The sequence below is a fragment of the Oreochromis niloticus genome, linkage group LG5 (assembly GCF_001858045.2).
Source record: "Oreochromis niloticus isolate F11D_XX linkage group LG5, O_niloticus_UMD_NMBU, whole genome shotgun sequence".
In the NCBI taxonomy this organism is placed as follows: Eukaryota; Metazoa; Chordata; class Actinopteri; order Cichliformes; family Cichlidae; genus Oreochromis; species Oreochromis niloticus.
In genome coordinates this window covers 19145832-19173748 of record NC_031970.2, presented here as the reverse complement: position 1 = coordinate 19173748, position 27917 = coordinate 19145832, and the positions used below count along the sequence as shown (strand labels likewise).

At 39.4% G+C, this 27917-nt stretch overlaps 3 protein-coding genes and 2 long non-coding RNA genes across 12 annotated transcripts in view; 3 read left to right on the top strand and 2 right to left on the bottom strand.

The window, feature by feature from the left end:
- Window positions 1-27917, bottom strand: part of LOC109202267 (uncharacterized) — a 712495-nt gene that overhangs the window by 568279 nt on the left and 116299 nt on the right. The gene's annotated exons all lie outside the window — the stretch shown is intronic.
- LOC109202265 (uncharacterized) lies at window positions 556-11483 on the top strand. Of its 6 annotated transcripts, none has more exons than XM_025907255.1 (12): window positions 556-791; window positions 1102-1163; window positions 1446-1536; window positions 1618-1752; window positions 1909-1986; window positions 2168-2322; window positions 2532-2668; window positions 2747-2840; window positions 2975-3307; window positions 3386-3566; window positions 3790-3917; window positions 4019-4630. In XM_025907255.1, the coding sequence occupies exons 3-12, from the start codon at window positions 1455-1457 to the stop codon at window positions 4337-4339; spliced, it is 1644 nt and encodes a 547-aa protein (XP_025763040.1). In that variant the 5' UTR covers window positions 556-791; window positions 1102-1163; window positions 1446-1454; the 3' UTR covers window positions 4340-4630. The 6 variants fall into 6 exon arrangements, with proteins under 6 accessions (XP_025763040.1, XP_025763039.1, XP_025763041.1 ...); XM_025907254.1 differs by having other exon boundaries at window positions 1432-1536; XM_025907256.1 differs by adding an exon at window positions 11056-11483 and having other exon boundaries at window positions 556-1536; window positions 4019-4105.
- hrh1 (histamine receptor H1) lies at window positions 13620-19639 on the top strand. Its single transcript, XM_005459027.4, has 2 exons — window positions 13620-14134; window positions 16645-19639. Exon 2 carries the CDS (start codon window positions 16851-16853, stop codon window positions 18501-18503), a length of 1653 nt encoding a protein of 550 aa, XP_005459084.1. The 5' UTR covers window positions 13620-14134; window positions 16645-16850; the 3' UTR covers window positions 18504-19639.
- LOC112846913 (uncharacterized) lies at window positions 15327-22882 on the bottom strand. Its single transcript, XR_003220128.1, has 3 exons — window positions 22659-22882; window positions 15989-16223; window positions 15327-15853 (listed from the first exon to the last, which is right to left on the bottom strand). It is a non-coding gene; the product is annotated as an uncharacterized LOC112846913 (long non-coding RNA).
- Window positions 23102-27917, top strand: part of atg7 (ATG7 autophagy related 7 homolog (S. cerevisiae)) — a 59193-nt gene continuing 54377 nt past the window's right edge. The window contains exons 1-6 of one of the 3 annotated variants that reach the window (XM_003454570.5): window positions 23102-23239; window positions 26045-26247; window positions 26630-26684; window positions 27265-27382; window positions 27543-27620; window positions 27751-27867. In XM_003454570.5, coding sequence (XP_003454618.2) covers window positions 23166-23239; window positions 26045-26247; window positions 26630-26684; window positions 27265-27382; window positions 27543-27620; window positions 27751-27867 — 645 coding nt within the window. In that variant the 5' untranslated portion in view covers window positions 23102-23165. The other 2 variants (XM_025907253.1, XM_013277092.1) reach the window with 2 other exon arrangements.

The following is a 27917-nucleotide window of genomic DNA, read 5'->3' as shown; positions in this document are numbered from 1 at the left end:
CATTTCACCTCAGAGAGGATCAGCATTCAGCACATTTCTTTCTTAACTGTGAAAAAGCAGACATCCAACCTGTTGGTGAAGCAAGAAATAAGGTGGTTTGTTGTTTTTTTGTATGAGACAGCAAATCCATGTAGCATTTCAGATAATCAAAATATCCAGTAAGTACATATGAATTTAAATTAGACTAGAGAAACATCACAAACATAAACATGCCAATGTAAGACGTTAATTATACAGTAGACCTCAGAATATTATTTATAATTACACAGATTTCTGTCAAAATTATACTTAACTTTCCAGAAATGTTCATGAAACACATACATTATTCCAGTTAAAAGATCTTAATAATACTCACCACAGCACAGGACCTGAATCAAAGTAGAAATCACTCTGCAGAAACAAGATGCATCATCCAGATCAACACCAGGTATCTATACAGCAACTAAATGAAATGTTACATCTTTGTATGTCCAAAAGCTGTAAGCACAGTCACCAGTCACTTGTTATTGTAATGAACTCATTTTTCTGTTCATTTGTTATTACTGCACAGCAAATCTCTGGAGTTAAATATTCTGGAGTTAGGCATAAAAGTGCGCAAGAGTTACATTCCAGGAGTTTATTTTTCACCTTATACTACAGTCAGTGTTGGGGAGTACTCTCAAGCGGTGTAATATTTAGGTGTTCATTCACTGAGTGCTAAGGAGTCTAATTCAACACTTGCTGGTGTTGTTTGTCTGTCGACCGTTACCCCGCCTATCTGTGCTTGTCTCTTGGACTCCGACATGTAGGAGGTAAAAATACTTTATTTACTTTGGGATTTTCTGTGAGTGGTGTGACGTTATTTGTATATATATTTGGTTACATGGATGCATAAGTAAAATATAAAGTTAACTAACTAGCACTACACGTGTTTTCTGCATGTTACGCTGATTCGGTGATAGCAGCTAAGCTAACATTAGTCAAAAGTTAGCTAACTAACTTATCTTACTGTATTTGAAGATACACATTTCACGTTGTCAATGAAAACGTTCATTTGTATTTCTTTTTTTTAACACTAACCTTTCATTTAACGTTAGCTAACTACAGTAATATTATGTTTAGACCCATAGTAATGGCCGTATTTAACCAAAGAGAGGTGCAGTCTGCATTGATGAGATATCAAGGTACCATTAACATCAGTTAGTTAGTCCTGCTTCACATTGAGATATGCACACAACCCTGTTGCCAGACCTGAAAAGACAAGGACACGGCAAACATGTGTCACATTGTCTGCTAAACCTAGCCTAGCTAAATAGATTTTAAGCAGTAGCTAGTGGGGACAGGCTAACTCAATTTTAGAAAGTGTTTATGGATTAAGTTATACACAGTTCACATAAAGTTACCATAAACAGCCTCTTCTTCTTCCACATGTTGTGTTTCATATTAGTAAAGGTTTTTTTCTGTAGGTGGCCAAGATGTTGATAAAAGTAAAACACAGAGAGACAAAGAAATATGTCAAATTGGAAGAAGTCAGCTTCACAGATTTTATGAGTGCAGGTAAGTTATACATGGTTTGTAATAAGTCATTAAAGAGGAAATGATAATGTTGTTATTAACTAAGTGATGATTTTACTTCAGTGCAGCAGAAGTTTCTCATACCAGAAAATGCAGCACTGAAAGTCACGGATGAGCAGGGTATAGAGGTGGATGAGGATGTCTTTCCTGAACTTGCAGGAGTCAAAGAGGTGTGTTTTGTCATCTATACAGCTGAAGGTAAGTAAATATATGCTCTGATAGATTTTGTAAGATTTGATTTGTACAGTTACTCCTAAATAAACATTTTTAATTTGTCTAATATCCCGTGGTAACAATCACAAAATGCTGCTTTCATGGCTCAACAGTGAGTTGGATTTATCACATGCATTTCAGACATCCTGGAAACAGAATCATCCAAGAAGCTGCGTGACTGCTCAGACCTAACACACTATGTGACACTCACACCTTGTGGTATGTAAATTGTATATTACCATAATAAAATACAAAATAACCATCTGTTCTCCTGGGAGAAAGTATAATTTAATCAAAGCATACAATTTACTGGCCCTATGTGCGTAAATGGTAGCTTTGTTGTGGTTGATTTTTGATTGTATATGCCTTATATTCTAATATTTTTGTTTGTCACCCTCAGATTTGACTGTCCTGAAGCAACATGTGGAAGAGCCCTCCTCTCCAAGTCTAACAGATACATTGTCTGTCTCAACCACCAGCAGTCAGAGCAGTGACACAAGTGATGCCGGACTTCAAATGGTTCAGCCTCTATTGGACAGCATACATGCAAGAAATGTAGATACATTACTTAATAGACTTGTACTTGACTCTTTAGTTGTCATTACTTGAAAAAGCTTACGAAGATAAAACAGATTAGAGAAAAATAATTTGATATAGTATTTCATGTAGTTCATATGTATAGTCCACAGATTGAAATCGTTGTTTGGGTTAAAATTGTCTCATTTTTTGTCAATTGTTTTGTTCTTTGTATCAAATGTGTTTAGACAGTGGAGCAGATTCTGACTTCCAAACCAGCAGGGGTGACTGTCATCCATGAGTATGAAAAAACTGGGAGTTTGAAAGATTCCACCAGGCGATTAATGGTGAACATCATTGTAGCTCACATGCGTGAAAAGGAAGGGTAAGAGGAATGATGTTTATTCTATTCATTTTTAAAACTGGCAAGGATCTTATCACAAAAACACTTCTGCTTTTGCAGGAGAACTGTAAGTAAAGCAACAAAGGAGTTTCATGCGCTTGGAATCGTGTCACTCTTCCCATCTTTGAAGGATCCGTACTCCAAAAAGGGATATGTGAGTTTGCTCTGCAACTGTAGTGTGTAATAAGACTTGCTCTCTCTCTCTCTCTCTCTCTCTCCCTCTCCCTACACATATATATAAATATATATACACACTCTACAATGTATGCAATTTCTTTCTTTCTGTAGGAGCATTTCTATGACATTCAGAGCAACAAAGGTTTTCTTGAGTGGCGTATCAAGACTGTGCAACGTCAATCCAAAACCCCCACTGCATCACAGAACAGAGTGGAACTGAAAGGAGGGCCCACATCACAAAGGACGTTTGGTTTCACTAATGACCAGCAAACAAGAGATCAATGTATGGAAGCCATGTCTCTTCTTCATCACACCACTGACCAAGATATAGTCTTCCAGAAGATGAGAGAGACATTCTACTATCGTCAGCAGATACTCCATGACCCACAAGAATCAGCAAACATTCTTCAGATGTTTCCTCGTTTTTTGGACACTAAAGGACTGGTAGGTGAACAAATGGGAATCTGAAAAATACTTGACTTAAAAAAATTGATTTTAATGGACATACTTCTCCTTTGTTAGATTTTGCAGGACTTTGCAATGATGTTTGGAGTAGAGACTGCTTCCAGGTTCCTGGAAAAATGGAACACCAGTTTTAAAGATAAGGTTGCCAGGGAAGCCAGAGACCTTAAAGAGATTTGTCTTCTGAAAAGATTGCTGAAATCTGCCTTGAACGAAGAAATGGATGATGCTGATGAGCCAGGTAGTGTCCTAAAGTAACACTTTATTAGTGTAGTAATTTTAGTTTTCATTTTTATTTCATATTTATTTTTCATAAGTCATCAAAAAAGCAGCAGTGTGCATAATGTGTGTATGGATCACTTCTTTTCTGCTCATACCCTCAACCAGTTGTTATATGTTAGTGAGGTTCAGTTCTATCTCCCCGTTTCCAGCATTAGTATTTAACTCCTTAACACTGTCTGCAGAGTGGGACAGCGACATGGCTTCTCTTCTTGTTCTGCTGCACCTTCTCACGCCACAACCAGCTGGAAGGAAACGGCCAAAGAAGATGAGTGTTGGAGAGGCAATAGATCATCTGGTTAAATTTCACAAGGTTTGTCAAGATAATGTGATCCAGTTCCAGATACTGTGGTTCATGGAACACTTTTTCTTAACCTAAGGGTTTATAAAGTGATGCTTTTTATTGTGTTTCAGTCCTGCCAGAGCCTTGAGGATCACCTCATGAACAATGAAGGAAACCCTCAGCCATATCTCCTGGCCACAGGGACTTCAAAAGCACAGGTTTTCAGCTTCTACATAGTCTTGGATCGAAAGCTTCTTCCATGTCAGTCATGCACATCATTGGGTGCATTTGATGAGTTGTTCAAGTGTCACTTCGTTTTCAGTGTGAAATATGAAGACGCTCTGTCCAGCCTGTACACATTTTTGCAAACCACTGTGTACAATATTGATGTAGGCACAACAGTGGAAAGTCCAAGAGTCAAAGAGTTGCGAGCAAAGCTGTTGAATAAGTAGTAACCAGGTTATGCATTCAAAATGTTGACCTGTTTTCTCTGTGCGTTATCCTTTGGTACAGCTTTACTTTTGTTCAGACATTTAAAACTAGTTCATGGAATGTATCCTGGCAAAAATTTGAAACTAAAATGTGGTCAGATAGGATGTTGTTTACAATTCTCAAGTTATTCTGGATTTAGAAGACATCTGAATAAGATACATGCTACTGTTAGCACATGTGTTCCTCATGAAACCCCTTCTGACCATGATACCCAACAGTTTAGTAGTTCTCAGTGCACTTTCCTGCTCATTGTGTCAGATGTTTAGTTACTCCTCGGCCTCCTTTAGCAGTAATGATACCTGTAATAAATGTAGCATATTTGCAGCTCTGGAGGCCAGGATTACTGAATTGGAGACTCGGCTTCGCACCCTTCATTCACCCGTAGCTAGCCAGGCCCCTGTAGCTGGTGCAGCCGAAGATAGCGTAGGCCCCGCTAGCTGTTCCCCGGCAGACCCCAAGCAGCTGGGGAAAGAGGGCGGCTGGGTGACGGTGAGGAGGAAGCATAGTCTTAAACTGAAGCCCCAGGTACACCACCAACCTGTTCATGTGTCTAACCGTTTTTCCCCACTCGGCGACACACCCGCCGGGGGTCAAACTCTGGTAATTGGTGATTCTGTTCTCAGACATGTGAAGCTAGAGACACCGGCAACCATAGTCAATTGTCTTCCAGGGGCCAGAGCAGGCGACATTGAAGGAAATTTAAAACTGCTGGCTAAGGGTAAACGTAAATACAGTAAGATCATAATTCACGTCGGCAGTAATGACACCCGGTTACGCCAATCGGAGGTCACTAAAATCAATATTGAATCGGTGTGTAACTTTGCAAAAACAATGTCGGACTCTGTAGTTTTCTCTGGTCCCCTCCCCAATCAGACCAGGAGTGACATGTTTAGCCGCATGTTCTCCTTAAATTGCTGGCTGTCTGAGTGGTGTCCCAGAAACGATGTGGGCTTCATAGATAATTGGCAAACCTTCTGGAGGAAACCTGGTCTTGTTAGGAGAGACGGCATCCATCCCACTTTGGATGGAGCAGCTCTCATTTCTAGAAATATGGACAAATTCATTAAACCCCCAAAATATGACTATCCAGAGTTGGGACCAGGAAGCAGAGTTGCAGTCTTACACGCCTCTCTGCAGCTTCTCTCCTCCTGCTACCCCCCCAAAAACCCATCTCCATTGAGACTGTGTCAGCTCCCAAACAGAGAAAAAACAAACTAAAAACCAGCAATAAACAACTTAAACATAAAAAATCACAAAGAAAGAACAATACAGTATCCACATCTGAACCAAAGAGTAAAACAGTGAAATGTGGATTATTAAATATTAGGTCTCTCTCCTCCAAGTCTCTGTTAGTACATGACTTAATAATTGATCAACAAATCGATTTACTCTGCCTTACAGAAACCTGGTTGCAGCAGGATGAGTATGTTAGTTTAAATGAATCAACACCCCCGAGTCATTCTAACTACCAGAAATCCCGAAGCACAGGCCGAGGGGGCGGTGTGGCAGCAATTTTTCACACCAGCCTATTAATTAACGAAAGACCAAGACAGACTTTTAATTCATTTGAAAGCCTGATGCTTAGCCTCGTCCACCCCAGCTGTAAAACTCAGAAACCAGTCTTACTTGTTATCATCTATCGTCCACCTGGGCCTTACACAGAGTTTCTCTCTGATTTCTCAGACTTTTTATCTGATTTAGTGCTCAGCTCAGATAAAATAATTATTGTGGGTGATTTTAACATCCATGTAGATGCTAAAAATGACAGCCTCAACATCGCATTTAATCTGTTACTAGACTCAATTGGCTTCTCTCAAAATGTAAAAGAACCCACCCACCACTTTAATCACACTCTAGATCTTGTTTTAACATATGGCATAGAAACTGAATATTTAACAGTGTTTCCTGAAAACCCTCTGCTGTCTGATCATTTCCTGATAACATTTACATTTACAATAATTGATTACACAGCAGTGGAGAGTAGACTTTATCAAAGTAGATGTCTTTCTGAAAGTGCTGTAACTAAGTTTAAGAATATAATCCACCCACTGTTATCATCTTCAATGCCCTGTACCAACATAGAGCAGAGCAGCTATCTGAACGCTACTCCAACAGAGGTCGATTATCTTGTTAATAATTTTACCTCCTCACTACGTACGACTCTGGATACTGTAGCTCCTGTGAAAACTAAGGCCTCAAATCCAAAGTCCCTGACTCCGTGGTATAATTCTCAAACACGTAGCCTAAAGCAGATAACTCGTAAGCTGGAGAGGAAATGGCGTGTCACAAATTTAGAGGATCATCATTTAGCCTGGAGAAATAGTTTGCTGCTTTATAAGAAAGCCCTCCGCAAAGCCAGAACATCTTACTATTCGTCACTGATTGAAGAAAATAAGAACAACCCCAGGTTTCTCTTCAGCACTGTAGCCAGGCTGACAAAAAGTCAGAGCTCTACTGAGCCAACCATCCCTTTAACGTTAACTAGTAATGACTTCATGAACTTCTTCACAAATAAAATTTTTATCATTAGAGAAAAAATTACCAATAATCATCCCACAGATGTAATATTATCTACAGCTACTCTTAGTACCATCGATGTTAAGTTAGACTCTTTTTCTCCAATTGATCTTTCTGAGTTAACTTCAATAATTACTTCCTCCAAACCATCAACGTGTCTTTTAGACCCCATTCCTACAAAACTGCTCAAAGAAGTCCTGCCATTAATTAATTCTTCGATCTTAAATATGATCAACCTATCTCTAATAATCGGCTATGTACCACAGGCCTTCAAGCTGGCTGTAGTTAAACCTTTACTTAAAAAGCCATCTCTAGACCCAGCTGTCTTAGCTAATTATAGGCCAATCTCCAACCTTCCTTTCATATCAAAAATCCTTGAAAGAGTAGTTGTCAAACAGCTAACTGATCATCTGCAGAGGAATGGCTTATTTGAAGCGTTTCAGTCAGGTTTCAGAGCTCATCACAGCACAGAAACAGCTTTAGTGAAGGTTACAAATGATCTTCTTATGGCCTCTGACAGTGGACTCATCTCTGTGCTTGTCCTGCTAGACCTCAGTGCTGCGTTCGATACTGTTGACCATAATATCCTATTAGAGCGATTAGAACATGCTGTAGGTATTACAGGTACTGCACTGCAGTGGTTTGTATCATATCTATCTAATAGACTCCAGTTTGTACATGTAAATGGAGAGTCCTCTTCAGACACTAAGGTCAATTATGGTGTTCCACAGGGTTCAGTGCTAGGACCAATTCTATTTACATTATACATGCTTCCCCTAGGCAACATCATTAGAAGACATAGCATAAATTTTCACTGCTATGCAGATGACACGCAGCTCTATCTATCCATGAAGCCAGGTAACACACACCAATTAGTTAAACTGCAGGAATGTCTTAAAGACATAAAGACCTGGATGGCCGCTAACTTTCTGCTTCTTAATTCAGATAAAACTGAGGTTATTGTACTCGGCCCTGAAAATCTTAGAAATATGGTATCTAAGCAGATTCTTACTCTGGATGGCATTACCTTGGCCTCCAGTAACACTGTGAGAAACCTTGGAGTCATTTTTGACCAGGACATGTCCTTCAATGCACATATTAAACAAATATGTAAGACTGCTTTCTTCCATTTGCGCAACATCTCTAAAATTAGAAATATCCTGTCTCAGAGTGATGCTGAAAAACTAGTTCATGCATTTATTACTTCCAGGCTGGACTACTGTAATTCACTATTATCAGGAAGTCCTAAAAACTCGCTGAGAAGCCTTCAGCTGATCCAAAATGCTGCAGCAAGAGTCCTGACAGGGACTAGAAAGAGAGAGCATATTTCTCCTGTTTTGGCTTCCCTTCATTGGCTTCCTGTTAAATCCAGAATTGATTTCAAAATCCTGCTCCTCACATACAAGGTCTTAAATAATCAGGCCCCATCTTATCTTAATGACCTTGTAGTACCATATCACCCTATTAGAGCACTTCGCTCTTGCACTGCAGGCCTACTTGTTGTTCCTAGAGTATTTAAAAGTAGAATGGGAGGCAGAGCCTTCAGTTTTCAGGCCCCTCTTCTGTGGAACCAACTTCCAGTTTGGATTCGGGAGACAGACACTATCTCTACTTTCAAGATTAGGCTTAAAACTTTCCTTTTTGCTAAAGCATATAGTTAGGGCTGGACCAGGTGACCCTGAATCCTCCCTTAGTTATGCTGCAATAGACGTAGGCTGCCGGGGATTCCCATGATGCATTGAGTTTTTCCCTTCCAGTCACCTTTCTCACTCACTATGTGCTAATAGACCTCTCTGCATCGAATCATATCTGTTATTAATCTCTGTCTCTCTTCCACAGCATGTCTTTCATCCTGTTTTCCTTCTTTCACCCCAACCGGTCGCAGCAGATGGCCGCCCCTCCCTGAGCCTGGTTCTGCCGGAGGTTTCTTCCTGTTAAAAGGGAGTTTTTCCTTCCCACTGTCGCCAAAGTGCTTGCTCATAGGGGGTCATATGATTGTTGGGTTTTTCTCTGTATTTATTATTGTGCTATCTACTGTACAATATAAAGCGCCTTGAGGCGACTTTTGTTGTGATTTGGCGCTATATAAATAAAATTGAATTGAATTGAATTAAATGAGGAAACACCATCCACATCATCTCAGTGCCAAAATTCTGAAGCAGGCCCTTCATTCTCAAATCAGAGCAAGGACATGTGTGCCTCCATTATTGCCAGACTTTTAGGAAGTGGTGTACCAAATACTGTAGTTCTTTCTACAGTTCAGAACTTAGAGGAATTTGTGGGAGATTGGCAATCTAATATTCAGGAACAATTATTGACCCTATTACCGAATGACAGTCCCTCCAGATCAGCCGTAGCAGATTTATTTAAAAATTTGGACAATCCTTTTAGTCACTTGAATTCTGAAAGCAAATGTAAAAAATATTTCAGAGATAAGTGGGAAATGGTACAGCCAGTTGAATTGCACCTTGGAGTAAGATACGATACTAGACGATGTAGCAAAACTGGAACCTATGAGCAAGTCCCAGTAAATGACAAATTCATATATATTCCCATATTGAAAACACTCCAGTTCATTTTTAAGAATGAAAGTATTTGTGAGATGATGCAAATATGCACCCAGTCTGACACATATCAGGACTTCTGTGATGGAAGCTACTTCAAAAGTCATCCTTTGTTTTCAGGTAGTAAGTTTGCTATCCAAGTCCAATTGTACTATGATGAATTTGAGTGTGCAAATCCTTTAGGTTCAAAAAAGGGTATACACAAAGTTGGCTGCCTTTACTTCATCCTTAGAAATCTTCCTCCCAGTCTGAATTCGGCTTTAATGAACATTCATCTGGTATCATTATTTTATGCACAAGACGCAAAAAAATATGGAATTGATGAAATCCTGAAGCCCTTAGTAAAGGACCTGAAAATATTAGAGACGAGTGGGATTGCTGTTCCATTTGCTAAATTTCCTGTATTTGGTACTCTGGCACAAATTACAGGTGATAACTTGGGGATGCATAGCATTCTTGGGTTTTTGGAATCGTTTAGAGCTAATTATTTTTGTAGATTTTGCTTAATTGATCAGTCTTCAGCTCAATCAGTTTTCTCAGAGGATGATCCATGTTTAACTCTTAGATCACCAATTCTGAATAACCAACATTATAATAATTTGGTAGATGATCCAACATTAACATCTTCATTTGGCATAAAAAGAAAGAGTATACTTAATTCATTAAAATATTTCAATATTGCGGAAAATTTTGCCGTTGACATCATGCATGATATTTTGGAAGGGGTTGGTCAATATGAAGTCAAGTTGCTATTTCAATATTTAATTGAATACTTCATCTCTAAAGATAGCTTGTTAAATAGGATATATGCTTTTAATTACGGCTATATGGAAAAGAAAAATAAACCAACGAATATTAACTTGGATCGTGCAGGGCATGGAATAGGTTTAAATGCATCACAAACACTTTGTTTGATCACAAACATACCTTTGATATTTGGTGACCTGGTACCAGAGGATGATTTGCACTGGCATTTGTTGCTTTTGTTGTTGCACATTCTAAACATAGTTTTCTCATACTCTATCACTGAAGGAATGACTGTGTATTTAAAGCACCTGATTATTGAACACCATAGACTCTTTAAGGAACTATACCCATCAAACAACTTAATTCCAAAACATCATTTCATGGTCCACTATCCAAGGTGCATTCGAAAGATTGGTCCTCTCATTCATATCTGGACCATGAGATTTGAAGCCAAACACAAATTTTTCAAAGACTGTGTTAAGAACTTTAAGAATTTGACTGTATCACTTGCAAGGAAACATCAGTTTGCATTAGCTTATCATTGGGAATGTATGAGTTTAAAAGCAGTTGAGTCTGGTCCAGTTAAAATGCGTTCACTTGAAACACAAGAATACTCAGAAATTATATCTCCATATCTTCATGTTGATTTACAGAACACTGTCAAACTCACAAACTGGGTAAAGTGTAGTGGAGTTGAATATCGTGTTGGGCTTTTTGTTTGCACAGGCACTTATGAAAACATGCCGGTTTTCAGTAAGATAATGTCGATCATTTTGCATGATGGTAAAGCTGTTTTTGTTATGGTTGAGCATGAAACGTGTTTCCATGATCATTTTCATGCTTTTCAGGTAAATGAAACCATTCCTAAGAAGATACTGGTCCTAGAAAAGGAGAAATTAAGACATTTCAAATGTTTTGATGCCCAAATGTCATATGGGTGTGATTCACAATTGTATGTTGTGTCAGAGAGTTGCATTATTTAATTTGTTGGCTTAATGGAGACCTTATAGAGTCTTCCTCATGTTAACACTGCATTACAAGAAGTGCTTATTCTGTAGTCATTTTTTTTCTTTAATTCAGTTTTTTTTTCTTTTCCCCAATGTTAGGCCTATCTGACCACACAATGTCCCAACTGTTTAGCTGCCATAATTGTTGCTGTTTCAATGTTGAATGTTACACTATTACAGTGCTGTTACACAGAATGTATGTTAGTCCATGCAGCATTGAATTTTGAATATGATATTTTTGATAAATAAAATTCATACATTCATAATAATCAGTATGGTCTTTTTGTAGTAATTGTCACCTAAAACCTTTTTTCATTTGATGAGTAACACTATAAAAGAGTTAATATCAAAATGAACTCTAGTCATGAGTTATATTTTACTCTTTATGGTAGTAGAAATTTAACTCCATGAGAGTTTAGTTTTAACTCCTATAAAGAGTTGAAAAATCAACTCCCAGAAAAGAGTTACTCTAACTCTGCACTAGAGTTCATTCGATGGTCACGCATGTACACTCAAATGTAGTTAATCTGAACTCCCAGAGAGTTTATTCCAAAGACCAGAATTTGCTGTGTGGTTGATCTGTCTCTCTGGATGTAACCTATGAAAGATTTCGATGCAGTGAGATATGAGCATCTTCCTCTTGTGAGGAATAGCATGTGAGGAATAACACACAGCCTCAGGCTCTGTAAAGTGCATGCCAACGGGGACCTGAACAGGTGCAAGTTTTCGTATAACGGGTTTCCATATTCTGTGCATGTGGTACAGCATGCTGTTTGCTGTTCCACAAACAAAAGTTGGGTCATCACTAAAATGTCTCTGTAGCTTCAAGCTTATTTCAGTGATTTTGGTATCACTGAAAAAGAACTACTGTTTTGGGTTTTTTTAATTAATCTTAGCCTAAGCCTGCAGAGGAAAACACCTTTTGACCCTCTGCTGTTTCCTTACAGTCCAAATCTAGGAGCAGTGATGTGCTGCTCATCTGCTGCAGAGAGCATTCCCCCATCTAGATAGCAACAGCTACAGGGTGGGGATCACCTTCTTTGATTTCTCAAGTGCATTTAATACGATTGAGCCGCTGCTACTGAGAGAGAAACTACAGGAAATGTCATTATACATGTCTACCATCTCGTGGATTACTGACAGACAGTCGGCAGTATGTGAGATTGGGCAGTGCTCTATCTGATTTGGTGATGTGCAGTACGGGAGCTCCACGGGGGGACTGTCCGGTCTCTGTCCTGTTCACCTTGTACCATGGCCCAATTCTGGGTCATGGCACCTACAAAAATTTTGCAGTGGTTGGACCTGTTATTGATGGGCAAGGAGAAGGAGGACAGAGCACCAGGGAATGATTTTGTGGAGTCGTCTGGAGTGTTCTCCTCCTGAATGTAAAAATCACAGAGACGGCAACTGACTTTTGAAAGAAGAGGACAGCTGTTTTGTCTGTCCAGGGGCAGGGTGTTGATATGAAGGAGGCTGAACAAGTTGAACTGGAAGACCAACATAGAGGCTGCTGCAGAAAGTGGAAAAGTAGGATCTACTGCTTAAAGGAGCTGAGATCCTTCAGCGTGTGCAGCAAAATGATGATCTTTGATCAGTCAGTTGTGGCAAGTGCAGGCGGCTTTGCTGTGATCTGATGGGGGAGCAGCATTAGAGCAGCCTGATTTGGAAGACTGGCTCCATGAATCTGGCTTCAAACTTCAAACTAAAGTTGTGGAGAGGATACATTTTTATTCATCAAAATCCTGACCACCCTCTGCATCATTTACCAGACAGTCAGCAGAAAACCTTCTCTAGCAGGTTGATTCAGATCCATTGTCACGAGGACAGATACAGGAAATGTTTCATACCACATCAGCCTCCATTATATAATATATCTGTCTCGCGGAGAGGTGTCTGCAGGATAATATTATGATTATCGTCATTTTGTGCAGTAGATATTATCCGTCATCATTTCAACTGCTGTAATAAAGATTTTCCTAAATATGGTCTAAATAAAGTATTTCTCCTCGTATTATCTTCTCATCTACTGCACAAAATTAGCCCTGATGACTCAAGTTGCCTACACGTGGTCTCACTGCTTGTGCAACCCCCCACACACACATACACACACACACACACACACACACACACGTACTTAATAATTAATTAATTTACTTTTCTAACCTCGGCTCATCACCAATCCAATTTGACAATTACATTTAAACTTTTAAGTGTCTTCACTGGATCGTCTGACACCCAACCCGAGTTCAAGAGTTCAGGACACCCGCTTTTTCTCACAAATTTCCATTCTTGGCACACAGCGCACGCAGTTTCGTCATTTCCTTTTCTGTTTTGTGATTGGAGGAATTTCTGACGTTATCATTGCCTTTTACGAGTGGTCTCTCATCCCTGCTGATGATCCTTACTGGTGTCCCATCATCTCTCCATTATGCTGAATGTTAATCATATGCACAATTGTAGCTTAAATGAGTGTTAGAAATGTAAAGACAAACAGGTGTTTCCGAACTCTGTCTGCAAACCGTAGTGTTTAGCATCCAGTGTCTTTTTAAAATCTCTTATCTCCAGATTTCGTGGTATAGCTCAATGGAAGTTGCTCGCTGCGTCTTGTACAGTGAATCATGCACTGAATCATGCCGCTGCAAATTAAAGTGCGCCAGCTCATCAAGTGAAAACCCGTTCAAGCAACAGGATATTTTTTATTGCAGGAGTAGGCTCTCCGCTGGAATATTATAGAAACTCCAAAGTTCATCAGAGGGAGAGAAAGAGAAAGAGAGCGCTGAGGAGAGAGTGGGGGGAAGGAGGCAGACGTTTTTCTTCGCATTCCCAACCTCTGCCCCTCCAATCTTTTTCTGATTTTCACCCGGAATACACGCTGGAATACGAGGATTTTCTTTGAGATGCATCTCTACATCAATGGCAAGTATGAAATTGTCTACTTTCTCTCGCACTTAAACCTAACTTATTTTTTAAAACCGTTTAACTTTTTACTTTTTTTTAAGGCAACCGAGAAAAGCATTTTGTAGCACGACTATTCTTAGAAACTATACATGTTTGAGGCGGTGCTGTAAACCTAAACGTTTCAGCGTGTGATCCTGCTGCGGCTCAACAGGTGGTTCTTTGACGCCGACTTGTAGTATTATATACGAGAGCCATTATTCGTTTTAATAGACGGGCTTCATTAGGTCTCACGGTTCATCGGTGTTATTATAAGATTAGACAGATAATCATATTGTGCAATTAGTACTGGATGAATCCCCCTTTCCTTTTTTCTGTGTCAAGAAGTGCATTGCTCAAATGCAGAAAACGCGCAACAGGTTTATTTATGCTTCTGTGAATTTCGTCAGCAATGAGGGTCCTAAATATTTGTGTTGTGGGGGCAGTTGTTGTATAAACAGGGGCTGTATACAGAGAGACGTGATTTGCAGTTATAGATATTGAGTCAGACTCAGGCAGAGATCATTAAAAAAAAACAACCTTGTGAAATCATTCAAGTCACTCGAATGTATTCAATTAAATCACGTAACCAGAAGCTCACAATATGTCAGATAAGCTGTAAATGCAGTTATATGCATGCTCGCTTTTCCCCATTTTTCTATATAGCTAGCAACTGGCTAGTGCGTTTTCTTGGTAATGTCTGTCATAAAACTGCTTTTTGAAGCATTTCCTCCTGAGATATTACCCTGTCTGTGTCTGCGCTTGAGGAAATCATGTATAGACCTACCCTGAAGGCATAACACTTTAATTAAATCCACCCAGCATCCACACCAAAGCTCCACAGTTCATTTATTTGGAATCTAGATTTCTATTTTTTCTTGTAATAATTGTTTCAGTGTTGACTCATTTTAATATCAAATCATCAGTATGAGTCAATTTTCAGTGGACAACATCACTAAAACTTTCCAGCCCCCACTACTGTTATTTAACCAATAAGATAAGTAGCCCACTAAAGTTGTTTTTTTTAATGTTTTTCTCCTGAGTGTGTGTCATCTTTGAGACACACAGACAGATAGATTCCAGCACTGAAAGAGGAAGACCACAGGGAAAGAGTGAAAGAGGATATAATGAGGGTTGGTGTGACAGAGGAGGGGTGTTAAGGATAGGATGAGGTGGAGGCAGATGACCCCTAAAGGACCAGCCGAAAGAAGGAAAATATTAATATGTAGCTTTTGTTTTGTTTTCCCTGTACAGTACAATTCAATTTAAGTGAAATTACATGGTGATATTGCCAAAATTACACAGATTAAATCATTTATTAGCATGGGAGTGCAGGGACCGCTGAAAAATGCAAAATTACATCTTTTATTTCACACATTAATCACAGAAAGACAAACAGAAATGTCACCTGCATCCATGGCAACAGGTTTATTTCAGTCTACTTTCTTAAAAATCAATATCCCAAACAGTTCAGATAAGTGCTTTTCCAGTACCATATTGATATGCTTTAATAACTCATGCTGTGCTTTTCACATTCAAACATAGTATCAAGCGTAGTGTTGAATAGGCTTTTATCAATCCAAAGGTTCCATCATACAGCGCCGGCAGCATATTCACGGCTCCTTTCCGCCTATGACACAGTTTGTCTACTGTGTTGTTGAAGGGATTCGCCGCCCTCCCTTGCATAAGTGTGAAAGAAAGCCAGCTGGACAGTGAAAGAGATGGAATAAGGGAGGTTTTAGACTAATAATAATTCAAACCCAAACTGCAAAGGTGAAAAGATTACAGGAAATGTTTATCTTTGTGTTGAAATATTGCATCATGACTGTATCTTCTTCACCTTATCTTTCTTCAGGCGGTTTTCTTATGCTTTCCTGCGGTCATGTTCCAGCCATCTTCTTTGAATAATGATTTGTGTTTTCATTTTCAAGAGTAAAAGTGTTTAAAAACTCACAGTTAACTTTCAAATGTCTTGTAGCTCTCTTCACGACTACACAGAAACAGGTCGGTTCTTTGAAAGGGGCGTTTATTACTTGGGCTTTCTCTCCTCCTCCATCGCCAATACGCTGTGAGAACTGGTTATATGAGTGAACAGTGCAAACACATTAGCAACTTTACAGTACACATATTTAGTCCAAACGTTACACATAGACATTTCTCAAATGACAAAAACCTCGTTGACCGCTTGTCCTGAAAAGAGGTCTTTAAGTCTTTGTGTTGCTTTGCTTTCAATAAACCTTTAGCTTAGCAGCGCTTCATGACACACATCTGCTCACCTGCAGTCCATGAAGTCTGGTATACTCTCGCTAAGGTTGTTCTCGTGCAACATTAGCTCTTACACATGTACATTTCAAATGTAGACATTTTTAACCCTAAATTATATTCATGAAATTATGTAATCCATGATAAATCAATCATCCACATCATGAACTCTATACAGAACATTGTTTAACAGCATTTACATGTCTAATCGTGCCTACTTTTTGTGTTTTCCAGATGCTGACACTTGGGGTTTACAACAAAATGGACAGTAGACCGTGGATAAACTGACTAGGGCTAGTGAAGGAATACACATTTTCCAGAGTGAAAATCAACTTGTCATTATCCATTTAGTGTAAACACACTGATTAAAACCTGCCGTTCCACACATGCCTTGGTGCTCCAAAATGTGACAGGATCTAGAGGTGTCCATCTCACCTAACATGATGGAATCTAGTCTGTCACCTTCAACAGACCCTCAACACCACAATGCCAGCAGCTATGTAAACTTCAGCAACAGCAGCTGGAGTGGACTCCGTGATGGTGACTCATTGAGGAACAATCAAACCCTGACCTTCCACGATCGCATCAACAGCGCCCTGCTGGGAGTTTTCTTGGGATTCCTTTCCCTTCTCACCATCATAATGAACCTGCTCGTACTGTATGCTGTGAAGAGAGAGAAGAGCCTCCACACTGTAGGGAACCTCTATATAGTTAGCCTGTCTGTGGCGGATCTCATTGTAGGGACCACGGTTATGCCTTTGAACTTGGTATATTTGCTGGAGGATGAATGGAAGCTGGGGCGGGCTGTCTGCCAATTTTGGCTGATTATGGACTACGTGGCAAGCACAGCCTCAATTTTCAGCTTGTTTATCCTCTGTTTGGATCGGTACCGCTCAGTGAGACAGCCGCTTAAGTACCTAAAATATCGAACACGGGGAAAAGCCAGTGTGATGATTTCTGGAGCCTGGCTGCTGTCCATGATGTGGATTATTCCTATTTTAGGATGGAGGTCTTTCACACATGTGGACCTCAAACCTGAAGAGGAAAATAAGTGTGACACAGATTTTCGTTTTGTCACGTGGTTTAAGGTCATTACCGCAGTCTTCAACTTCTACGTACCCTCTGTTTTGATGTTGTGGTTTTACACATATATCTATTTGGCAGTAAGACAACATCTACGGGACAGAGAGAGAATCATTCATCCAACTGATTCGTTTGGGGAAAACGACAATGGACAAAATCCTCAAACCCCTGTGAAAAATGACTCCAAGTCACCTAAGAGGGAAAGTGAGGTTCTAATGAAAGGATCAAAAACAGAAAAACTGCTAGACCGGAATACTCTCGAACAGACAGATCCCCTTGAAGACGCTGATAAAAACAGTAAAACTGCTCTATCGAGAGCGCACAGAAAAATTGGTGTGAAGTGCCAGCAGACGTCATTGCTTGCCATGACAACAAAAGGACTCAGAATGGCACGAAAGACTAAAAGGTGCTCTTTGTCTCCTGAGGAGAAGCAACCAGACTGCGAGGTTCCCCAGAGCCAGCCATCGGCACCACAGGACGGGATTTGCTCAGGTGGAAATAATGAGAACAAACTTCAAGCGTCTTTAAACGAATGCCATGTGACAGTGCCAAACCCAGTGAGCGGAGTCTGCGATACCAACAAGGTATCAGACGTGCAGAGATACACATCTGTGCTCAGCAACAACTACGACCCCAGCCAAGCTCTACCTTGGCCCGAGGAAGGAGTAGAAGATGCCAAATTAGACGCGGATAATGAAATTACTCTGAGACAGGCGTGGCAAAGGTTCATTGACCAATCACGCCATCGCATCCACAGTCTGAGGATCCACAAAGAGCACAAAGCAGCCAAGCAGCTGGGCTTCATAATTGCTGCTTTCTTATTGTGTTGGATACCGTACTTCATAGCTTTCATGGTCATGGCCTTCTGCAGAGAGTGCGTCCACCATGACCTGCACATGTTCACCATATGGCTGGGTTACATCAACTCTACTCTAAACCCTTTTATATACCCGCTCTGCAATGGAAACTTTAAACGGGTCTTTAAAAATATTCTTAACATTCCTTTGTGACTGTAAATGAGCAGAACACAATCACAGGTGTCTAAATGTTGAGACAACAGCAGAATTAGCAAAAAGAAAAAATGTCTTATCAAGCGTTGACCAAAAAAGTGTGCTTTTCCTTTTATGTTCCGCATTTTATTTTCATAAACACCAATTCTTTGGACTCAAGCTGAAGATAATATGTCAGTTTAATGTTATTTATTTTGTTTATGTTGCACTAATAATAATAGTAATTATAATAATAATAGACTATGTCGCAGAAGAATTCAAGCTTTGATTTTTGCTATAGCTGGAATCAAGAATTTGAAGGAAAAACTATGTAAAAATTTTATTTTGAAAAAAATTTTTTAATTGGTTTTCTGTGCTATGAATATACCATAAGACACATAATGTGAAATATGATTAATATGGTAAAAAAAGAACAAGGAGAAGATTTTCTTTGAAAATGACAACCACATTGTGAGTCATTCTCTTTCTTATTATTTAAACAGAATACGAGACTTTAGATGTATCTTGGTGCTTGGTACTAGTGATCGAGGAAGGGCTGAATTATGATACCTACTGTCTTTATTTTTTATGTTTTTTTTATTAAGAATGACAACTCTAAACAAGCACATTCAGTCACCTACACTAACTTAAAGAAAACCTCTGATCTTGTTCTACCTGTTTGTGCTTTGTCATCTATTTCCTGCCATTAAGTCGAATAGGTTAATATATGAGCAAAAACCTGATTATGAAGATGAAACTACTACCAGAACAAACTATTTGTCACAGTGTTCTTTGTGTGTTCTTTCAAACTGCAGAAAGGTTTTGTTTCTCTCCCTGATGGGAATAAGTTGCTTATCTGTTATAAGGTGTAGCACGTCGTTTCACGTCATTAGCCAAAGAGTGTCGAAAATGATTCAAAAATGCTGCAGCACACTATAAATCTGAGGCTTCTTTAATGGATTTGTGTCAATTAAGTATTTTGTAACAAATGCATTCAAGTGCATCCAGGCTATACACAGAGCTTCATGGTGCAACTCTTTCTCCCGGTAACTCCTGTGTTAGCTATGCTAGCAACTTCCTTGTAAAAAGAAAATAAGGATAAATGGAATTAAGGACATTTCCTTACACTGTTACTTTTTGCACAGTGTCACTTCAGATTTGGGGGGGGGGGGGGGGGGGGGGGGGGGACAGGGACAAAGAACTGAATTTAATATTTTAATATGTGAATCATAGTGTCTGAAATAGTGTTGTAATGAGCGTGGCAATGTTGTGAGTCACTGTGCAGCCAAATCAAACAAATCAGAGGAGGCTGAAATTGAGCTGGAAGAGGTGATGATGGGAAGACGGATGTGTGTGACCGCACAGAGTACACTGCTCATTAAAAACAAGAGAAAGGGGAAGAAAATGATATTTTATATGCTGTTTCTGTGTTGCTTGAAAAGGTTCTGCAAAGAGCCTCCACTGAGGTAACTCTTTGTAATGAATATTATGTTCCACTGAATGTTTTGCTGTTTGTGTGTTTTTTTGTTTTTCTTTTAAAGTAGTTCGGATACTTTTATGTCAAAGTGAAGTTGCTGCCTATGCGCTTTTCATGCCTGGTGTCTCATGTTGAGGTCAAAATTTTTGAATTATGCTTATAATGATCACCAGAGTATGATTCAAACCTGTGGGTGTACAGTGTTCTGGTTTATATTCTGTTTTTTGTTATCAGTGTCTTGTAAGCCTGTTTAGGCTGGCATATTATTTCATGCATGATACAGTAATGAAATAAAATCTAAGTCAATCTGAAAGAAAAAAAAAAGACTTGATGACATTCAATGGCCCGTTTATGATGTACACCTAAAACTAAAAATAAAACTTTCTAATGTGCTAGTCCTTCAAGCCTCACTTCATTAATACTATTAGCTTCAAACTGTTTTTCTAATTGTATTTTGTCATTAGTTTGAGGTGCTGACTTTGGCAAGAATATTTATGTGAAATGCTGAACACATGACCTAATTAACCTGGGACAAAACCCGATGCCCATGCTGCAGCAAGATTCCATCAAATGTACCCATTGGTCACTTTATTTAGTACACCTGTTCAACTACAGCTGTTCAAACCAATAATCTGAATGGGGAAGAAAGGTTATTTAAGTGACCTTCAATGTGGCATGGTTGTTGGTGCCAGACAAGCTGAGTGTTTCAGAAACTGTTGATCTGCTAAGAGCTTCCCACACAGCCATCTCTAGGGTTAACAGAGAACGGTCCGAAAAAGAGAAAATATATACAGCGAGAGGGAAAATGCCAGGTTCTTGTCACAGGACAGGGGTGAATACCCAGCCTGCAACGGTAACTTAGATACATTTGTTACAACCAAGGTATGCAGAAAAGCATCTCTGATCGCACAACATGTTGAATCTTGAAGCAGATGGGCTACAGCAGTGAAAGACCACAACAGGCACCAGTGCTTCCAGCTAAGAACAGGAAACTGAGCTACAGTTCACAAAGGTTCATCAGTAATGGACAAGAGGAGACTGGAAAAACACTGGCTAGTCTGATGAGTCTGTTTCTCCTGCAATGTTGAGATACTTTACCTAATTTTGGCTAAACAAGATGATAGATAGAGCCATCCTGCCTTGTATGAGTGATTCAACCTGCTGGTGATGTAATGATGTAGGGATATTTTTTTGGCACAGTTTAGGTCCTTTAGTACCAAGTGAAGATCATTTAAATGAGCACTGTCTAAACGCCACAGCCTACCAGAGTAATGTTGCTGACCATGTCCACTCCTATATGACCCCAATCATCTCAAACTGGTTTGTTGACCATGACAATGGGTTCAATGAACTCAAATGACCACATTTGCAAGATCGCAATTCAATAGAGCACCTTTGCAATCTGGTAGAACGGGAGAGCCACATCGTGGATGTTCTGCCAACTAATCTGCAGCAACTTTGTGATGATATCATGTTAATATTGACCAAAATGTCTGAGGAATGTTTTCAGCACTTTAATGAGTCTACAGAAATGTAGACTAATGGTAATAACCAGGGGTTAGGGTTTCTTTATGTTTCCAGCTAAAAAATGTATCCTATTTAACCTTACTTATAAATAGCCACAGTACACACAGTGCTCCACCAACAAGAAAAGTCTTACAATGGTTTTTAGTTTAAAAACGCTATTATCACAGTATTGCCAACCTACTCACAACGGACAGATACTTCATTTTGAACATCTTCCAATACCCATTCCTCTCAGTAGATATTGTAGCTAGGGTGACTAAATCTGTTGCTTCTGCTGCTGTTCGCTCTAGTAACAAACAGAACGCATTCATACACTGGCACCTTTTTAAGCCATATTGGGGAATTTTACCAATTTTTAGGGAATTATGAGGCACATTTACTGTGTCAATTAATACATTAATATTTTCTCCTGTGCAAAATTGAGAAATGGCTCTAGAAAAAAAGACAAAAACTATTTCTCAGAATATAGTGCCACTTAATTTTCTTTGTGGCAGTTTCAATAATATTCACCAAAATCTGCAAAGCTTGTGACTTACCACCATAGGTATTTCATTTAACTTGTCAGTGTGCTGAAACTGTTATATTTCCTCTCTTGTATGGAACGTATAGCAAGGACATTTTCAACAATATGCCAATGTCCCTCATCCCCTCTCTCTTAATAACCCAGCACGGGCATCATTCATGAGTTTGTATGGCGTGTCTCCCAGGTTACTTGTGCTAAAATAAGAACTGTTTTTCATTTAATCTGTATAAACTGGAATGGACTCCACGGTACAGATCTGAAAATCTCAATTCAGTTTTACCTTATAGTTTACTGTAATAAACCAGTTTGTGTTGAAGGTCTAAATCAGAAAACCATACACGCGCCATCAAAAATTGAAACCTGGAGTGGTCTTATCCAAGCAATAAAAATCTGAACAAAAAAACAGAAATTCAATTATTAATAATCACACATATATCTCACCTTACAATAATTAAACCATGAGCTGTTGAAGGGGGAAAAATCAGCCTGTAGGAGTAGGAGCAGTTTTATATCAGTCAAGCTTTTTTTTAAAGATTAGTTAAGAGCAACACAACTCGACACAGTCCGCATCTACATGAGCATCATTGTGAGATGTTTCCATGTTTCATTAAACCAGTTAACACAGCTCACACAATGTCCCTGAACTTACCCTGTTGAAGATTTCCACTGTAAACATGTACTCCATCTAACAAACGGAGTACTTTCAAAGCATTTCATGCTTTCATTGAACCACTAGTTTCATCTGCTACTTCAAAGTGTTCTTGTGTTTAAATTATAAGGTACAATGAGACCTTGAGCACTTGTACTTTTGTTACTGTGTTGTCCTTCAGGAAGGATTCAAGAGCTGAGTGGCTTTTACATGTGGTAATAGCTGTTCCATGTAGAGCAGGGGTGCCCAATCCTAGTCCTCGAGAGCTACTGTCCTGCAGCTTTTAGATGCATCCCTACTCCAACACAGCTGAATCAAATTGTTTGATGACCTCTTCAGCATGCCATCAAGTTTGGCAAAGGCCTGATAACAAGACATTCATTTGATTCAGGTGTGTTGGAACAAGGATGAATCTAAAAGCTGCAGGAAAGTAGCTCTCGAGGACTAGGATTGGGCACCCCTGATGTAGAGCAAGCTATTTAAAAAAGGGGGGGGTGCTATTATTACATGCTGTCCTTCACAGTGCAGGGGCTACCACTGGATACTGTGGTTGTCATCCAGGGAAATACAAACACAAAGAGGTGACACTTTGTGGGCTTCATATTATCTTAGATGGATTTTCTGTTTGTTTTTAGCCTCCTGGCCAAAACATGACATCTTTTAATTTATATCGTGGGTTTTTGTACAGCAGCACAGTTTTGCGACGGTCCCTAACCCTGTTTCCGTACGGTTCGCCGTTCACATACAGCTAATTTCTGGTGAAAACTGAAGTCATAATTGAGCCCAAAAGTAGTAGCAGAAGTAGCTTTACCGGTTTCACCACTATTATGTTGCGTTTGTAATTTAACCAGCGAAAACTGACGGTACGTTCATTGCAAACGGCGGCTCGCTTCAGCCTCTGTAGCTGTCTCCGAAATGAAAAGAAACGGCGCCTACAGGTTTTTGTCTGTTTTCTCCTGCTTTATCGTCTGCGCGTTCTTGTTTCTGTTTTGGTTCTTTGTATTTTACTCAATGGTGCTTGCACCATAAAGACAAGAAACCGTAGCAAGTAAGCTAAATCTTACCCACACTGCACTGCTTTATTTACAAGACTCGCGATCACATGATCTCCTTCACCAGGAAGTAAGGTTTTATGGTAAGTGCACAAATCCTGTTACACGTTAACGTATAAACATGTATGTATCTGTCTGAAGCGGACGTAAATTGTCTACGTTGTAATGCAGGGATGTCTTATCTTATGATTTATTTCCATGAGAATTTTCGTCGCATTAAAAAGCGCTTGAAGTGCTAAAGCTGCTGGGTTTCATTGTGTGGTCTCTGTTGAACTGACTTTACTTCTCAGCAAGAGAAAACAGTTAAAGCCACGAAAAAAAGTAAACGTAGAATTTAATCATTAACATGCCAAGACTGACAGCCATTAAATACATAGTCTCGAAGGTTTGGTGCTCATTATTAAACCAGAGTTTAGGCTCTCTTTGCAGCTGAACTGGTCAAAAATATTTTAAAATCCTTTATCTTTTCATGGATTAAACACGTGGATGGGATACAGGAAAAGAAACACGAATTCCTCCATTTTTCTTTTTTAAATGTCCAGTTTATTGTTCATGTAGCTTGCCATCACATATAGGGTTATTTGTGACAGATATACAGTACCAAGACTGAAAGGGAATGTTTACAAGATGGGACTGAGACCATCCACACATCATAGCGTCAAAAAGACAAGTGGTTGAGCTGAAAATGTTAAAATCTTGTTGGGATTGACCAAGGTGGACACCGTTAGAAATCAATGTATCAGAAGTTGAACGGTGTGGAGATAAAGTTAGAGAGCCGAGGCTGAGATGGTTTGGACATGTGCAGAATAGGAATAGAGGATGGACAAAGGATGTTGAATATAGAGCTGCCAGGCAGGAGGAAAAGACGAAGACCTCAGAGAAGATTCACTGATGAAGTGAACAACTGGGACAACAAATCAGCCCTGGCATATTTGGGCCAGGCGGCTGACTATGATCAGTTAAAAAATAAATAAATTTTTATTCTTTATTTTTTTTAACCATGTTGGTACACTTGTTGTTGGGTTAGGAAGTCTTTGTTGGGCTTTAGTGCAGCATGGCACAATTAAAAGCTACACTTTAGCTATTAGCAGTGGCCTTTGGTCATTTTACATTTTAGATGGTGGGTTATTTTAATCTCTCCCTTGATAATCATGTCCTTCCATTTATTTCCTTACCATATTATTTACACCTTCCTCGCTCTCTTGTTGGAACTGCTCTCCCCCCTCCTTAATTTCTCCATGGCTAGTGCAAGAAACAGGAGCATTACTGTGACTGCGAGAGCTTTATAGTAGTGGTTTCTGGTACTACTGTTGACAGTGCAGTTGCTAATATGTATATAAACATTTTGCTGCATATATGCCTAGTTTCTTTTTCTTTTTCTCTCTTAGCTTTTCACTGACACCTTTTTTTTTTCCGCTTTTGTTTGCCCATCTGTATCTGTAGGAGAGGGACGGTTGCGTTAAAAGATTATATTGGGTTATCCAGGGTCACTAATAAAAATTGTCCACTGGACTGCTGTCAGTGTTTGTAGTGCCAGTGCACCATGGCAGGTGGCCTGTATGATTATAGCAACAAAGAAAAAAAATTATATTGACCCACCAGGAAAATGCCTAATATGCCATTACCAGTCCAGCTCTAGTAGTGAAGGAGGATTTACAAAGGGTTGGTGTGACGAGTCGAATGCTAGGGACAGGGTGAGAAGGAGGCAGATGATCTGCTGTGGTGACCCCTAAAGGGAGCAGCTGAAAGAAGAAAAAGACAACTGATAATAGTGTGATTTTTTTTTTTTCTTAATTTGCATGTGTGGTAAATACTTTCACATATCAAAAGCACATATAGTTACAACTCTGATATCTTGGGTGATGTACTCATCGAGTAATTTTAAACCTGGCTGAGTAATAAGCTTACTCAAATCATATTCTTCACTGGGTTGTCAATTAAACAGCAGCACTGGAAATTTAGGGCTCAGTAGATAATGAACTAATTATTACGTGATCAGCAGGAGCTCCTGATTTAGGTATCCACTAATCACAGGGCTCCACCAACATGTGTGAGTGATTTTGGGCAAGACATTGAACCCCAAGTTACTCCTGATGGGCAGGCCAGCTCCTTGCAAGGGAGTTTTCCCATAATTGGTGTGCGAGTGTGAACTGGTAATTGAGGCACTCCAAAGTCATAAAACAGTATACAAGTGCAGCTTTTATTCTGTGTTTTTGTTCAGACTGTTTACTTTAACAGTGCGAGAGTTACTTTTACTACTCTTTGTGTATCTAAGTCATAAGTTATTATAGTGCCTGCAAGTGTTTCATAGCCGTCTGCTGTTTTATTTCACAGCTTGTTGAACGTGGCTCTCTGTGAAGTTGTAATGGCATCTGACATCAGTGAGGCATCGCTGTCCACTGCAGAACTTAAGCTGCAGTTTGCTCCTTTCAGCAGTGCTTTGGAAGCAGGCTTTTGGCATGAGCTTACTCAGAAGAAACTCAATGACTACAGATTGGATGAGAGTCCCAAATGTATCAAAGGATACTATTACAATGGTGAGTATTCTGATGGCATGGTTTCAATAAAAGATCAGTTCAATTCAATTGCATTCATATAGCGCTAAATCACAACAAGTTGCCTCAAGGCACTTTATATTGTAAGATAAAGACCCTACAATAATAGAGAGACAATCAAACGGCCCCCTATGATGAAGTACATGGCGCCAGTGGGAAGGAAAAACTCCCTTTTAACAGGAAGAAACCTGCAGCAGAACCAGGCTCAGGGAGGGACAGCTATCTGACATGACTGGTTGAGGGTGATGGGAGGAAGACAGAATAAGCAACACACTCACTCACTGTCAAATGCAGTTTTCCCACTTGATTGACAGATCTGTATTTTCTATTACCAATGTGGCTGATCGACTTTCATGTCTGATAGGTGATCCTCTTGGTTTGCCTACCCGTCTAACTTTGGAGTACAGTGCATTTGATGTGTAAGTATAAGACATTATGTTGTGTAAAGAAACATTACACTTCTGCTAAGTTTTTCTGCTGCCGTTGAGTCTTGTGATGCACTGTGTCATTGTAAACAAAGCCAAAATAAAAGCATGGGATAGACTGTTGGGGTCACACTGCAGGGCAGGTGGGAGGACAGTGTGGACACCTAAATTGATACCATCTACTAAAAATCTTAGATGAGTTGAATCTCGGTGATCTCCACCTGAAAATCAGAAGTTTTCTGAAAATCTTGTGAATGTGATAACTCAATAAGGAAGTCACCCAGGATATTCAGACTTATTCCATAGGTGCAGCTACAGTGAGGCAGAGGTGAAGCACTGAAAGCTGCCAGTATTTTTAAATCGGCTCTGAACAGTTACAAAAAGCCTGTGTGTCTAAAGAAAAAAAATTACGTGGCCTTCATCCGATTGTGCAGTTGTCACAGAGATGTTTTGTTTATGTATTTCTATAGAGGGAAAAATGAACTTTAATAAAGCCCACTGGTTTCTGGTGGTCAGTATGTTTACACTGTGAACATACAGTTTAATGAAAAATGTGTTGGTTTTTTGCTGTTAGCGATGGTTCAACTCCTGCTCGTTGCTGCCCAGCTTTGGGAACGCTGTACAACACCAACACTCTTGATGCCTTTAAGACTACTGATAAGAAGGCTCTGTTGGAGAAAGAGGCCAAGGAGGTAAGAGACATCCAGTGGCAATTTGTTCTGACATCAAAAACATGTTGAAAGTGGATTATCTATAAAGTAGACATTAGAATGGTCATATTTCCCAACAGAACATTACATGATTAAATTATTGATTATTTTTTCTTTTGTATTATCTCTCTTTGTTGGGTAGATTTGGGATGCTATACAGTCTGGAGCTGCACTGAAGGACCCGTCCATCCTTTGTAGATTTATTCTCCTTACCTTTGCAGTGCGTAAAAATATGATCATATATGTTTGCTTGTTCTTTTTTGCTTTAGTTTTTTTCCACACTTTAACAACTTCATGTAACCAGTTTCCTTTCATGTTTCTGTCTTGTTCTGGCTACTCTTTTTAAACAGGATTTGAAGAAGTACAATTTCTACTACTGGTTCTGCTTTCCTGCACTCTGTTTCAAAGAGGCGATAACGCTTGTCCGACCGCCATCCGTCCTAGATCAGGTTTTCTCTGCAAAGCAGGTTGGATTTTTAAAGATCACCATATAACTTTAGATATTACACTTTAAAGT

Coding starts and splice junctions, on each gene's coding strand:
- LOC109202265 (XM_019359309.2), top strand. CDS start 1,455: ATGTTGATAAAAGTAAAACACAGAGAGACAAAGAAATATGTCAAATTG. Junction 1,753..1,908: donor TGTCATCTATACAGCTGAAG/GTAAGTAAATAT, acceptor CATGCATTTCAG/ACATCCTGGAAACAGAATCA. Junction 3,567..3,789: donor GGATGATGCTGATGAGCCAG/GTAGTGTCCTAA, acceptor CACTGTCTGCAG/AGTGGGACAGCGACATGGCT.
- hrh1 (XM_005459027.4), top strand. CDS start 16,851: ATGATGGAATCTAGTCTGTCACCTTCAACAGACCCTCAACACCACAAT.